Source organism: Balaenoptera acutorostrata, chromosome 11 (assembly GCF_949987535.1).
Source record: "Balaenoptera acutorostrata chromosome 11, mBalAcu1.1, whole genome shotgun sequence".
Taxonomy (NCBI): Eukaryota; Metazoa; Chordata; class Mammalia; order Artiodactyla; family Balaenopteridae; genus Balaenoptera; species Balaenoptera acutorostrata.
Window position 1 is genome coordinate 74,945,175 of NC_080074.1, and position 16,561 is coordinate 74,961,735.

General features: G+C 36.9%; 1 protein-coding gene across 2 annotated transcripts in view; it reads left to right on the forward strand.

The window, feature by feature from the left end:
• The window catches only part of SLC2A13 (solute carrier family 2 member 13), a 454,917-nt gene that overhangs the window by 422,117 nt on the left and 16,239 nt on the right, over nucleotides 1-16,561 (forward strand). For both annotated transcript variants that reach the window (XM_057557296.1, XM_057557295.1), the window contains exons 8-9: nucleotides 13,326-13,447; nucleotides 13,568-13,720. In XM_057557296.1, coding sequence (XP_057413279.1) covers nucleotides 13,326-13,447; nucleotides 13,568-13,720 — 275 coding nt within the window. The remainder of the gene's footprint in view (nucleotides 1-13,325; nucleotides 13,448-13,567; nucleotides 13,721-16,561) is intronic.

Genomic DNA, 16,561 nt, shown 5'->3' on the forward strand with positions numbered 1-16,561 from the left:
CTTAGCTTGTAGTAAATGATTGTTGAATGATAGAATGATTTAATATTTAATTTCATCTATTCTAATGCTTATTCTCATGCCTAGAACACACAGACATTTATTTGTTGAAATAATAATCAAATGAGTAATTACTTGGAGTTAAAATTTATGTAGCTTTAAATACCTGCTGTAGATTATCAAAATATATGAAAATTCACACAAAGAATAAAAGATACATTACATTGCTAATTCATTCTATCCTTAACATAAAATTGTTTTGGAAATAAAGTAATTCATTTAACAAATATTTAATGAGCCCCAACTGTGAACCTGCCTCTGGGCTGGGGTTGGAGGCACAGGGGTGATTGATGGTAGTGAAGTGGAGGAGGTGCCAGGTAAGGCTGGTGCAGGGGCCTCCCCCAGCTTGAAGCCACAGCTGTTTTTAGGAGGATGAGTGTGATGGTGAGTATGACACAGTTTGCTTTGCTCCAGTGCCAGGAACAGATCAGAAGGAAGGATATGGTGGATTTCAATGGACCTGTTTAGCTGTATTCACCGAAATGGTAGAAAAACCATCCTTTGCTTAGAACGATTGAGACGCATCTTTTCTGTTTTATAGTTCTGTTTCATTGCTGATAAAAGGTGTTTCAGAAATTTCTATTACAAATCAGGAAGTGAGAAAACAGGCAATTGCAGTTATAATGCTTAATTTGTTAAGCTATTACATTTTCACTTTAGCAGTAATTTGAGATAAAATAATGTGAAACTGTCTTACAGTTTTATTATATTGACTTTCCATCTCATTATTTACAAAATTTTTATGTCAATAACTAATGGCACTATTTCTTTTTAAGTAATTGCTGAGACATTCCATATGTATTTTCATCACCCTCCAAGAAACTTCTGGGAAAACTTTTTTTAAATTCCTTATAACTGTATCAGACAAAGTCATTAGGTAGCTTTGTGTTTTAGAATATGTATTACTTAAAGACTGCTATACTGCCATCTTATAATATTAGAATGACTGTTTTCCTTGTCATACATTTGTAGTGTTGTCCTCAAATGAGTTAGCCAGTTATTGAGATTGTTATATGATATTTTAGTGTCCAGCTTATATAAGCATTCTTTTTCTTCTAATTATTGTTTTGTGCTTTGGAGAAAAAAATGGATGCTGGGTCAAAAGAGAATGTACAAGGCACAGAGGCCCAGGTTTGCCATGATGCTGCTTATTTTAATTCCTAATGCTCTTTAGGAAGCATTTTATTCTCCTCATTTTAGATAGAGGTTTAAATGACTGACTTTACTCCCGACATTAAGGCAGAACACTGACTTAGGGGAGATTTCAAGCAGAGTTTTCATCTCAATTCTTTTTCCATTTAAATTCCACAAAAAGTTAAGTACCCCGAGAGAGAGGTTTTCGTATATACGTTAACTGGTGGGATGATTATGCTGAAGGTGAAGGAAACAGATAACACTGAATTTCAAATCTTTGTTACCTCTGCTGTGTAATCTTGGGAAAATCACTGTATTTTAAAAAGGCTTGTAGCATATGCAAAATGGGAAGAATGGTGCTATTGCTTTGGATTATTATGAGAATTAAATGAGTTAATGTACATTAAGGTGTATTGTATAGTGTAATACTTTATACAAATATTAGTCAGTTTCATCAAGTGAAGATTTACAGTTATTCAAGGACATTTCTGTTGGGAGCACAATTTTCATAAAGAAGCCATAGAACTCACACTTGATGGAAGGCAGCTGTAGCATGGATTGAAAAGAATCCAAGAACAAATTATACCATTGTTTGTATCAAGATAGCCTACAGCAATATCAGCTACATTCATTCCCATGCACCTGCAAATAAAAACAAGTGAGGGATCCTGTGCAAGCATTCTTGCAGTGGAAAGAAAATCAGATCAGAGTCTTGGTGTGGTTTGAAATGATACAGATGGATTTTGCAATGCCTATGGTATGGAAACATGTACTACCACAGGCAATAACTCTTTTAAGTAAGTAGCAATAACCTTCTTAGAATTTAAAAAATTTTAATGACAAATATATCTGTCTTCTCTAATGCTTACAATATAATTGTAAAAGAGTATTGTAATTTAATTGGTGAAATTAAATTACAATATAAGAAATGAGTGTCAGATGATCAAAGACCAGCTTAATGGGAACTGATTAAATTATTTTTATTGTTTTATTTAACAAACATTAATTGAGCATTGCTTATGTGTAAAATGTTGTACTGAGTACTGGCCTGTGAAGCCCAGGGAAGGAAGAAGGAAGATAGAGGTGCTGTGTCCTCACTGGAGAAATGTCCCCAAGTAAAATGGGAGCAGTAAAAGAAGTCAGGTAGGAGAGAGAACCCTTCAGTGTGGAAAAACCTCAAGTCTCTGATTGAAACTTGAGAGGGGTGGTATAACTCCCCATCCTGAGATCCTTGTCACAGCACAATCACATGAGGACCAATCCTAACCCTTTATATATATAATATATAAATTGTATTACTAATTTTACTTGCTTTAGTATTTTTTATTTGAAAATTTGTTTTTAATTATTAAAAGATTATTAAATTGTTATTAAATTATTAAATCAGTAGTAACCAGCAGAATAACTCTATTGAACACATTAAGCCTTTTCTTCATTCATTTATTTGACGAATGTATACATTGTGCCAGGTAATGAATATCATTTAAGATATCACAACAAGTGGCTATCAGCTTATATACTGATGATTGGAGAAGGATGCCTTCAGCAAACCCCATTTAGCATCATCGCTCTCATTTCTCACTGTTCTAGAGCCCATAACACACAAATGCACTTTTTCTCTGTGTTTGTTGCTGTTATTTCCATTACACTGTTTCCCTACCTCCACTCCATTGGTTCAGTCTCTTCTTTCCACCCAGTACTTCAGAATTCCTCATGATTGCCTCACGATAGCAAGAAATAAAAGAAAGAGGGAAGGAAAGGAAAGGAAGAGAGCCTGAAGTAGAAAGTAAAAGAAAAAAAAAATAAGGTTGATTTTCTTGACTGACAAAGAAGCAGATTCTGAATATTATTCCCAAAGGAATTCTAGAAAATATGAGCAATATAATACAGCATAATTAGAATAAGTGTAGTACCTCCCACAGTGACTACATGGGGAAATGTTGTGATGTTTGAAAAAACCTTGTTGCAGGAATGGATCTGTATGGCCATTGTGATACACTCTGTACACTCTTTTGAGGACCTGTGGAATTTTATAGATTTAGAGTCAGGATCAGTACTCTATCATAGAACTTAGCCTTTATCTTGTTAGAACTTCTCATGTTGAGAAGAACAGAGACACACTTGATTTCCTCAGTTAATGGAAGTTTTATGGTAAAGTTGCATAGAAAAGTAAGGGGGGAAATGAGAAAGAAAAAAGTCTCAACTTCTACCCAGCCCTGCTTCATGGGTATCTAGAATACTAATCATCAGACTGGTAGCTGTCTGCTCTTGGCCTCTCTCTTCTGCATGCCCCCCATGGCTATCAGCTACATGACCCTTCTTATGACCTCTGCCTATTCTTCTCTCTCTGAGTCTTTCCACTTCTGTATTGCTCTATCCTCTTCAGATATTTCATATTCTGTCTTCCTGAGAGAGAGAAAATATAAATCGTTTCTCAACATTCTCTGGTATAAAGCATCCACCCTATGCCAAGGCTATTGACAGCCTTGGTGTCAAACATAGTTAGAGCTAGGCAGGCAGTTTGTGGGACAGAGCATTACCATTTGCACATGGGAGACCCCTAAGCTGTGGATAGAGGCAGGCCCTGTGAGACTCCTGAGAAGGGAAGCAGTGTAGTGATGACTATGGCATATAAATATGCAGACCAAAGCTTTTGAACCCTTTTGGGTAACAGCATGATGGAGAAGGTATGTAATTCAAAGGCAAGATTTCCCTTCCTTTCAGTGCCAGTCGAAGCAGAAGAATAGCTAATAACTTTAATGTCTGCCTTTACTATGGGAAAAATTTTAAGAGTGAAAAAAAAATGGAAGAAGAATCCCAAGATTAGTTGTCTACGAGTCACTAAAGGTTTTCCCACCTTGTCAGAGTGACACTATCACAACTATAAATTCAAAAGTGAAAACAATCATCATCTTAATAGATTTACTTTCCCCCCAATTTTCCATGTTTCCATTTACTCTTACCCATATAACCTTATATCCTAGATAATATTTTGAGTTTGATGTCCCCTATACTGCCAACTTCATGGCATTTTCCATGTTCCCAGGTAATCTTTACAAAGTAGACCATGACCAGGTAGGTGTGATGATGCAGTAAGAAAAAGAATGAAGTATTTTCTTATTAAGTAATACAGTGGAAAATTTTTCTTACACAGAAATGGAGTTGAACCCTGAATGCTAATGTGAGCTCTCTCCAAGGCAGAGTTCAGGGCTCCTCTGATTTGGCAGATTCTTTACTCTACATTGAGCACAGAACTTCAGAGACAAGTCTGGGAGGGGCCAGACAGGCAACAGGGGACCATGTCCTCTTACTTGGGTCCTTAATTGTGCATCCATTGTACTGTTTGTTTGCCAGTTTGATACAAAAATGAAAGTAACTGAAGTTAAATCTAAGACATTTTGACCAATCTTCAAACCCAGACCATCCTTTGTGGCTTGGCCCAGCTTACTTTATAATTATTATTTTAATGGCTCCTTTATTCTATTCAGTTCTGGTACCTTAATTGACTTAACTACCCTCCATTGTAGTATATCAGCAATTTTTCTAATTATTTAACTATGTTATGCTTGTGATAAATAGAAGTACAGTGAAAGTATATCTTTCAGCATATAATATTTTTCCATTTAGATCATTTTCTAAGGATAAATTTTAGGAATGAAACTTTGGGTCAGGAATATTTGGGTGTGAATATTCTTACATAAAACTGCCAGATTTCATCCCAAGAAGAAGTTATACTAACTTAAATTCTTACCAGAATTAGAGACTATACCAATACCACTGTATCTTCATCAGCTTTAAGTATTATTATTATTTTCATTTGCTTGCCCACTCATATTCTGTCCATCTTTTTCACATATTTAGGACATATAAGCTAGCCAACATACTGGTATATGGTTTATATTCAGTGATTTATATATAAATGAAACTTTATTAATTCTTTTTTTTTTTTTTTTTTAAAGTTTTTGCTTTTTTTTTTTTTTTAATTTATTTATTTTATTTATTTATTTATTTATTTTTGGCTGTGCTGGGTCTTCGGTTCGTGCGAGGGCTTTCTCTAGTTGCGGCAAGTGGGGGCCACTCTTCATCGCGGTGCGGGGACCGCTCTTCATCGCGGTGCGCGGGCCTTTCACTATCGCGGCCCCTCCTGCTGCGGGGCACAGGCTCCAGACGCGCAGGCTCAGCAGCTGTGGCTCACGGGCCCAGCCGCTCCGCGGCATGTGGGATCTTCCCAGACCAGGGCTCGAACCCGTGTCTCCTGCATTAGCAGGCAGATTCTCAACCACTGCGCCACCAGGGAAGCCCTAATTCTTTATTATTCAATAAAAATGGCTTTTAGTTCCAAATTTCTAGTGCTTTTGAAATTTACCGATGTCCATGTTTAATCATCTCAATAATTCTAAAGGTTTTATTTTCACCAGAAAATAATAGTAATTAACAAAAGAGGTGATTTTTTTCAACTTGCCTTTATGTGACAGTCCTCTGCAGGAAAAACGTAAAACATGAAAACAGGGGAAAAGGCTTGACAGTAGAAAATTATCCAAGGCCAAGATGTTCATCATGGTCTGCATACTGCAAGCTCGGGAGCCATACTTTCCTAAAATTATTCAACTACAGATATGTTAGAGTTTAAATGCTATGTTGCAGTTCAACTTATGCTTGACATAAGTTTATTTCATGTTAGTTTATTATACAGGAATTATACTAGTGAACAGAAATTACACTGTCTGAGTAGTAATGATTCACGTTTGTAAGAGTAACTTTTTCTGGTTGCTTTGCTGATTTGAAATTTCTCATGGCTAGGGTTATTTATAAATTTATATCATCCTAGTCCTCTGATTGATTGGCATTGTGTTTCTTTATTTCTCCTCAGACAAAAGTGAAGGTGTCCTTTCCTGGGGAGATACTCTATCCTTTTCTAAGTACCTCTCTACCACCAACATCAGACTATAAATGTGTAATCAGATCATAAATTCCTATAGATAAAGAACTATTAAATTTAACCCTTAGCAGTATCCATTTGGTTTTGAGGTGATAGCTTAATGATCTTGTTCAAAGAAACCACAGTCCTGCATCAGGAATTGGAGATGAAATCATGCTTCACTCACACTTCTACGTAATGAATTGACAAGTAAAGCATGTGCAGTAAACCCAGTAGAAGAATGGTAGATGTGTCACACAAATCGTAGTAACCTGTCCCTTCCCTTCTCCAAAACCCCAGGTCTTTTATAAACTCTTTTGGGAAGGTGGCAAAGTTCTGTAGGTTTCTCAATGATTAGGATTGGATAGATAAAATTAGAAGTCTTGTGCTATAAATACAAGTTGTATTTTCACCCATCCCCCATACATGAACATGAAGCACTTAAATAATTCCATCATAGTAAATAAAGAAACAAAACAAAAAGCATGTCCTGTGTAGGAAGCAAAGAATAAGTTCCTTATGGTTAATTGTGGCAAGAGCAATTGCACCACTTAGTTCCTTTGGTTATTTCTTTGGTTCAAAACTCTTTAGAGATCTGATGGAGAAGTAACACCAAAAAATAGGCAGAAATAGCTCTATGTATGAACTGATTTTGGGGTGGGTGTTGAGTAGGCAAGGGAGGATTGTTCTACCTTCAAAGAAGGCTGTTAATTTCTAGCCGCATTATTAAGGGAAGCACTGTGGGCTCCATGGCTGAAACAGGGAACTAATCATTTTTTTGGTCTACATATCAGGTGTTAGTCTAGTCTGCTAGTAAAAAGTAGTTCTCTCACTCTGCCAAAATGAGACCTATTTTGCCTGTTTGCATATGATTCTTCTGCTTTGTCCGCTGCAGCACTATCTGCACAGCTGCCATTATTGTAATTATTTTCTGGTTTTGCTCTAGGATGTGGTGAGAAGGCGCCCTATCAGAGAGCATGACTTTTTCTTATCCCAACCCACACACTGATGTCAGAGTATTTTTGTTCTTTCCCCAGAGCATTGTGTTCTTCCACCAGCAGTCACTAAGCCAGGAAAACATGAGGGTATTTTGCAATAACACTTGGAATATACATTTTTTATTTTTTAGTTGGAATTTCTAGAGTTTATATTTTGAAGGTCATGTGTGATGTCACATTCTTAGTCATTAGCTGTCTACGTATTGCTGGGTATGTAACTCTGCCAGGTCCATGCCTGCAGTGCTTTCCTAAAATCAGCATGAGGATGAAGAGGCGTTAGCCTTTTATGCATATAAATGTGTGTGTCCAGATGGTTAAAAGCTACATCACAGCAAGCACAGAGTGTACCTGAAAATATCCTGCTTTCCATTGTTCCAGCAAGCGATCATGCAAGGAACTTTGATAATAATCAGTGTAAATAGTAAATAGAATTTTTCAGTGAATTTTAGTGATTTGATTATTTGTAAGCATTTCCCTGCACAGCAGCCTGTCTTTTCCCTTTCTTCCCCCTCCATCCCTTTCTCCCATCATTCCCCTCCCCTCTCCCACTTTCTATCCTATTTTCTCATTTTAAGATGTTCACAACCCAAAAGACTATTTGACTAGTGGGAAGTGAAGGTGGAGGATTATTGATCAGGGGATTTCTAATGCTGTTTAGTACTCACTATTAAACAAATGTATGCTTCATTCATCATTCAATGAGCATTTTTCTCTATACAGACTACTATTATGGACTAGAGGTTGAGATTTTTAGAAGGGAGACACAAAAATGACTATTCTTTGGCAAACACTTAGATAACTTGCTTTCTTTGTGCTGAGCAATTAATCTTTGTAACAAGTCTATTATTAGGGACTCCCATTTTACGGATTAGAAAACCAAGGTACAAAGAGGTTAAGTAACTTGCCCAAAGTTAAACAGTGGGTACGTGGCAGAACTGAGATTCAAAACCATGCAGCCTGACTCTAGACCCTGTGTCCTTAACCTTTGTGCTATGCTGCCTGGGATGAGAGCTCAGGACAGTAGAAGAGGGAGTATATTCAGACAGCATAATACAGAGCACTATGTGATAACAATATAGATGAGGAAAATGAAAAGGCATTGAGAGGAGGGAGAGAATATTTCAGACAGGTGAATGGGTGGCATCTGTACTAGCCTTGAGGACTGAGGTAGATTTTGATGGTGGAGATCAGGAGTGAGAATTTGCTTTCAGTTAGAGGAAATGGCATGCGTAGAAGATGCTGGGTCTGGAAGGTAGGTTCAGAAAATAAGTAGTTTAGTTTAGTTGGAGAAAGAGATTGTATACAACAGTACCGGATAAGGTAGGCTACAGCCAAATTTTGCAGGCCCCATTTCATAGGCATTTGGAATAAGGAGGATGAGAGTTTTTGAGCAATGAGGTGGCAAGAACAATGCTCTAAAGAGCTCAACTTGATGGGGTAGTAGTTTGAAGAAAGGAATGCTAGAAGCAGGAAAAATAATTCAGAAACTGTATTTGTTTTCTATTGCTGCATAACAATGTTACCACAAACTTAACAGCTTAAAACAACCAACATTTATGATATCAGTTTCTGTGCGTCAGGAGTCTAGGCACAGCTTAGCTAGGTCCTCTGCTTAGGGTCTCACAAGGCTACAATCAAAGTGTTGACTGGGGCTGTGATTTCATCTGAGGCTCAACTAGGAAAGGATTAGTTTTTGTTAGCAGGATTCAGTAACTTTTGTATCAAGGACTCAGTTTCTTGCTAGCTGTCAACCAAAGGCTACCCTCAGCTCCTAAAGACTTCTCTCAGTTCTTGCCGTGAGCATTCCAACACTGGCATTCCGTAACGTGGCAGCTTGCTTTTTGAAAGCCAGCAAGGGAGTGAGAGACTTCAGCTAAATAGCACTGTAATCTTAATCACATGTGTCCTGTCACTTTTGCCATATTCTGTTGGTTTCTAACCAACAAGTCAAAGGTCACCCCCACACTTAAGGGGAGAGGCTGATCCAAGAGTGTGAACATTAGGAAACATGGGTCATAGAGTGTCTACTCTAGAGTCTGCCACAGACAGATACAGTTGGTGAAACAAACACTCAAGAGTCTGAATTAGGGTGGTATGAATGCACATAGAGAGGAAGAGTTAGATTCAAGAAATTACATCTAGGAAATATAATTATGATTTCTTTTGAAATTCTTTGCATACATTAACTCATATATGCCTCAAAATATCTCTTTGACGTAGGTGCCAGGAAAATCCTTATTTCACAGGTGGGGATACAGGCTTTTAAAAGTTAAGTGCCTAGATCACATACATATGAGCTTCAAATCTGAGTGTCCTAACCTAGATTTGAAAGTAGGATGGCAGTCCCAGAGCTCATAGTCGTGGCCACCCTTCTTTACTTGCACCTAAAAGTATAGAGAATTTAAAGAGAGATGGATAAGAAAATATTGACGATAACTCCAAGATTTCAACTATTTTCAGCTCCATTTCAACTCAGACAGACGTCGTGAGAAGCACTATTAAAGTAATATTTATTGTGTATACACTACATGCCAGGCAGTGTGCTAAGCACTCAGCACGCATAATCACATTTAATGTTGCCAACAGCCTATGAAAATAGTCCTTTCCCCTATTTTACAGATCAGAAAACAGGACTGTGCCTGTGCCCACTAAACCCTCGTTTCCATAAGTGCAAAGGGTTATTTTGTTCATAGCTCTATCTCTAATGTCTGACACATAAAAAAGTGTTCCTTATATAAATTTTTGAATGAATGAGCTTATAAGTGGTAGAGTCATGAGTTGAACTCAGAACAGCCTCACTCTACCTCCTGGAGTAGACAATGCATTCCATTGTAGCCATAGCAGGAAATCTAGATACGGATATTCAGCAGATATATAAATTCTATTAAATGGAGCTTGAGGAAACGGTCAAGGCTAGGCTCCCTGTCAGGGAGCATCCATGTGGAGATCAAAAGTCCCTAAAATTAGATGAGATGATTAAGGGAGAGGGTATAAGCTCCAAACCAGAACCTTAGAGAACACCTATGTTTAGAGGCTGAGGGGAGGAAGAGGCATTTTAAAAAGCAATGAAGACATATGTATCAGAGAGTTGAGATGGATATATAGATATAAAAGCAAAGGGGAAAGAGAAGGAAGGAGGGTTTTCAGCAATATCAACCACCACAGGGTAATCAAAGAGCCTCAGAATTAAGGCAAGATAAGTGCATTTGGGGATTAGGAGGTCATCGATTCTGGGGTGAGCAGATTCGGAAAAAAATAGAGACTGAGTAAGAATCGGGCAGGTGTCTGAGTAGGTGGGGAAATGGGCTTGTGTAGGAAAGAGTGGATAGTAAGGATACAGAGCTCACTAGTATAAACTTCTTTGTAATTTCAGATGAGCTAGTAGTAGTAATATGAGAGGGATGAAAGATTTTAATAGGAGTAATTTTTTGTGTTGTAAACAGAAGAGTAGGCTCAAGTAGGAAGAAACTAAAGATAGCATAAAGAGAATTGACTACTGATGGAACATGACCCCAGAGGAGACAGAAGGAGAATGAGATGCAGGACCACTAATAGGAAGGGCAGACCTTAGAAAGGGACATGTTACCATTCTAGGTAGGAGAAGAATCTAAAATAAAATATAGAAAAGTAGAGGTCCAGTAGAGAAAAATTGAGCATATTCAAATTGAAAGTCCTCAATTGTCTTAAAGATGGAGGCAAGTTCTTCATACTCAGAAAGAGAGGGAAAGATTTCATGACTAGAGGATAGTAAGAAATATTTTAATTAATTGAGGCAACAGTTGACAAAAAGTTTATTCAATGTCTACTCTGAAATAAGCATAAAATTCAGTACAGAAGACAATAAAGGATAAAAATAAGCATAATTAGGAACCCAACTGAGAAGAAATAGCATGAACTTTTAATAGAACTCAGCAGCATGGTTTCATAATTTTGTCCAGCTTCTGAAAAGCAGTTATTAAAGGAAGTTAATGGTCCCGCTCAGGGTTGGGAACTGAAACTGTGAGAATGACAGGCAAGCATGGAGGAATGAAAGATGGATTCTAGAGGTCAGCGAAGACAGTATTGGCATGGTCTAAGCAGTGATGTGAATGAATACTGAGAGGAGTGTAGAATCTAAAGATTGTAATTTGGGTGTGGAACAAGCTACCAGAAATGAAGAAATAAAGTGCTTGTAATCAGAAATGGAATGCTCTAAGTTTGAGAAGTAAAACAGTAAAATTTTGAAGTAAAATAGTCCCAAATCAAGCTAATTATAATGCCCTTTCCACAGTTTCAGAGGTTAAATAAGGAACTATGAAGCCAAGTTATCAGACAGGCCAGAAGTAGACATAAATGAATGTGACAGAGGATGAGAGGGATGGAGAAGATGACTGACCAGGCATCAAGTCAGATGGGGTGTTACGATGGAGGTCATAAACACAGCAATAATAACAGGGCTTAGATGTCAAGGTTCAAAAATAGAGGTTGGTAGAGAGAAAACAATAGCCTAAAAAAATGACAGTAAAGGATAAGAAAGTTTTTCAGGCTGATCATGTCTTCAGGTGCAATTCAGATTTCAATTAAGGTAAAGAATTGGAAGTTCAACTTGAGAATCAGTCTAGAACAATAGGAGACTTTGCTTCACTGTAGAACTAGGAAGCAAAGTCAGCAGGGAGTGACTGATAGAGAAGCAAGTACACACAACAGGAAAGTAAAGGGTTAGTTTGAATAAGAAATAAGCATTGCTCCCTGCCCACGTTCCCCTATCACCCCTTTCCAGGTGACCCTTCTAATCCCTAAAATTACCTGTTAAGCATTATACCCCATTTTACAGATGAAAAAAATCTGGTTCTGGAATTTGAATCGTGTCCTAACTGCAAAATCTAAAGCTTTCTACCACAACCTACTTACTCTCAATGGTTTTAAACTGTTGCTGCAGCCTTCAAGGGCTAACTGGAAATCATGTCTGACGTATGAAATGGGTATGAAACACAATTTTTTTTTTTTAGGTATATTTTTACATATACAACATTATATTACTTTCAGGTGTACAACACAATGATTCAATATTTGAATATATTGGGAAATCAACACAATAAGTCTAGCTAACATCCATCACCACACATATTTACATTTTATTTCTTATGATAACTTTTAAGATCTACTCTCTTATGCAATACAGTATTATTAACTATACCTACCATGGCATATATTACATCCTCATGACTCATTTATTATATAACTGGAAATTTGTACCTTTTGACCCATTTTCACCTCACATTACCCCTCACCCCTGGCAACCACCAATCTGTTCTCTGTATCTATGAGCTCTTTTTTGTTTTTGTTTTTTTTAATATTACACATATAAGTGAGATCATATAGTATTTGTCTTTTTCTGATTTATTTCACTAAGCATAATGCCCTCAAGGTCCATCCATGTTGTCTCAAATGGCAAGATTTCCATCTTTTAATGGCTGAATACTATATATATGTGTATACTATATATATACACCACATTTTTTTTTATCCATTCATCCATTGATGGATACTTAGGTTGATTCCATGTCTCGGCTATTGAAAATAATGCTGCTGTGAACATGGGAGTGCAGATATTTTTTCAAGTTAGTGTTTTTGTTTACTTCTGAAAAATACCCAGAAGTAGAATTGCTGGATCGTATGGTAGTTCTATTTTTAAGTTTTTGAAGAAGCTCCACGCTGTTTTCCATAGTGGCTGCACCAATTTACATTCACACCAACAATGCATGAGGGTTCCCTTCTCTCCACATCCTCACCAACACTTTTTATTTCTTGTCTTTTTGATGATAGTCATTCTAACAGATGTTAGACGATATCTCGTTGTGGTTTTGATTTGCATTTACCTGATGAATAGTGATGTTGTGCACCTTTTCATGTGCTTGTTGGCCATCTGTATGTATTATTTCGAAAAATGTCTATTCAGATCCTCTGCCCATTTTTCATTCGGATTGTTTTTTTGCTGTTGAGTTGAATGCACAATGTGTTGTTGTTCTTGAATTATATTCAGCTCTAAAAAGTTTTATGTGAGCTTACATATCTAATCCTCCTATTTAAATCTTAAATTATTTTTCAAGAGAAACATCTTGGATTCTTTTCCTTAATGACATTAAGGAACTTCCAAATACCTTCTAGATGATGACACTGAATTTCTGCAACTATACCCTAAAACCCTAAGTTAATATTTATATTGCATTATTTTTCAGGTGTGAAAATGAAACCAAATTCAAAACAGAAGAAGTATTTTGGGCTTACAATTTCTGCCCTACTCCATACTCCTGGACTGCACTTCTGGGCCTTATTTTATATCTTGTTTTCTTCGCACCTGGTAAACAAAGGCTTTGTTGTTATTATTGTTATGTTAATTAAATTGTCTCTATTTAAAGGAGAAAAACTACGCTTTTAAATTTCTTACTACATTTACTGAAATTCATTTTGTATTTCTCAGGAATGGGACCAATGCCTTGGACTGTGAATTCTGAAATATATCCCCTTTGGGCAAGAAGTACAGGAAATGCATGTTCATCTGGAATAAATTGGATTTTCAATGTTCTGGTTTCATTGACATTTTTACACACAGCAGAGTATCTTACATACTATGGTAAGAGAATATTTTTTCCAGCTATAGTTTCATTTTTATTTTCCTACTCTATTTTTAGATATGCTATCATTTGTGATTGAAAGATTAGATGGTTATATTTTTGCTATTATAAATGTCTCTATATGGCTTTCTTATTCCCCACAGCCCTTGGAAATGTTTCTGGGAAAAAATAAGAGGAACTCTCCTTTCCTAAGCAGTATTGCTTATAGCCTTCACCCACCCACCTACACTTCAAACCCAAACATCTCCCACCCATCTCCCCAGTTGGAAATCTAAACAACAAGGCCTTTAGTTTAATGAAAAAACATAAACAGAGAATGGTAGAAAACTGCAGGAGTCTAGGGCTAATGCTTGAAGATGTGTCATAACAGGATGGAGTGGTATCCAAGAGTGGAAGTAGTGTTAAAGTAGCTCCCCCAAATGTTGTGCTATGAGTTATGCCTTCCACTCTATCATCTGTGCTGTTCAGGCCAAAGCATTTCAGGATCCACTGAGACCAGCGCTTACCACTGCCAAAACTATAAATGTGGCAGAAGTGTTCAAGTGAAAATGTGTGGAGACCGTAACTCGAAGAAAACAATCTTGAGAAGTGACTGAGTTAGGAAAAAACTTTGGGAAGCTACTTCAAGTTTATCTTTGCTAAAATGAAATGATTTTGGCTTTTTAGCAAGAGGATTTCTTCATTGTATGAGTGTATAGCTGTGATTGGATTCTAAATGATGAAATAGGAGGTTTTCATTCTAATCTTCTCATGAGCCTCTGTGATTGTATATTGAATGCCTATTGCTTAGACCATTCTCTGATCCCCTCCCCCATCTCTCACCTCATCTCACCTCATCCCATGTTCTGGCTACTTATAATTCCTTTTTGTAAGAACAGGTTTATTTGTCAGCTCCCCTACCCCACCCCTCACTACTGGACCATAAATCCCTTGCGCTTAGGCCAGGATTATGCTTTGTTCACCATTATATTCCCAGTGCCCTCCAGGGCATCCTATTCACTTAATAAGCACTCAGAAGTATTTGTCAAATGAATAAATACACGGATGAACTTTTGGCTGAATGGTGAATATGAGGAAACATTATAAAAGTCTATTCCTCCTCTCTTCTGAACATGCTGAATTGATATTTACTTCTATTTAAAACTATTTATCTAATGCTTTTTTTATCTTTATAAAACTCCTCTCTCTGCCGATCACCATTTGGGACATTTAGAAATATTTATTTTCTTGGAAAGGGAACGCACTGGCATTTTAAACTGGATATATATTTAGTATATTCAGCCTTATCCCATTTGACAATTAAAATGTTTTACATAAATTTGTAAGCTTATCTTCCTAACAGCATAAATATGAACACAATAAATATTTGTCCATATTTTCTGATTCTTAAGAACACGTAAATATTTGAAGACCTAAATATAGACTAATATCTTGAGAAAGCATTTTTTAATAGAAAGTCGTAGACCAAATAATAAAAGTCTATGTGGTAAGACTTTTGATAGCAAAGCACCTCTTCCTTGAATACATTCTGTCAGAAAAACATGAGGCAACAGAAACAAAATTTAAATATGGCATAGCCAGGCTACTTTCAAAAATATCTCCTTAGAAGAAGCTTTTTGCTTTGCATTAAGCCAAGCTTCTATCATGTCAGCACACTGTCCATTAGGTCCTCACTAGTGGAACAATATCTCAGCTCAGGTTAGATTTTCTCTGTTTATTGCTCTATATTTTAATCTATAGGTTACTGATTTATGTAAGGTATATGTTTATATTCCTGATTTAACAAATATGCACCATAATGATGTATTTCTCTGGAAATATTCATGTCTTCTTTTACTTCCTTTTTTATTGTTTCATAAGACCTCAAGTATTTTTTGTTTGTTTGTTTGTTTTCCAACATCTTTATTGAAGTATAATTGCTCTACAATGGTGCGTTAGCTTCTGCTGTATAACAAAGTGAATCAGCCATACGTATACACATATCCCCATATCCACTCCCTCTTACGTCTCCCTCCCATTCTCCCTATCCCAACCCTCTAGGTGATCACAAAGCACCGAGCTGATCTCCCTGTGCTATGCAGCTGCATCCCACCAGCCATCCATTCTACATTTAGTAGTGTATATATGTCCATGCCACTCTCTCACTTCGTCCCAGTTTACGCCTCCCCCTCCCCGTGTCCTCAAGTCCATTCTCTACATCTGCATCTTTATTCCTGTCCTGCCCCTACGTTCTTCAGAACCTTTTTTTTTTTTTTTTTTTAGATTCCATATATATGTGTTAGCATACAGTATTTGTTTTTCTTTTTCTGACTTACTAAACTCTGTTTGACAAACTGTAGGTCTATCCACCTCACTACAAATAACTCAGTTTCGTTTCTTTTTATGTCTGAGTAATATTCCATTGTATATATGTGCCACATCTTCTTTATCCATTCATCTGTCAATGGACACTTAGGTTGCTTCCATGTCCTGGCTATTGTAAATAGCGCTGCAATGCACATTGTGGTACATAACGTTTTTTGAATTATGGTTTTCTCAGGGTATATGCCCAGTAGTGGGATTGCTGGGTCGTATGATAGTTCTATTTTTAGTTTTTTAAGGAACCTCCATACTGTTCTCCATAGTGGCTGTATCAATTTACATTCCCACCAACAGTGCAGGAGTGTTCCCTTTTCTCCACACCCTCTCCAGCATTTATTGTTTGTAGACTTTTTGATGGCGGCCATTCTGGAGACCTCAGGTTTTGATTCCTTCCTAAACTATACTGCCTAGAAAGGTCTGCCTTGGACCCCATTCAGTAATGTTTATTACTAAAAATTATCATTAAAATGTCACCAGTA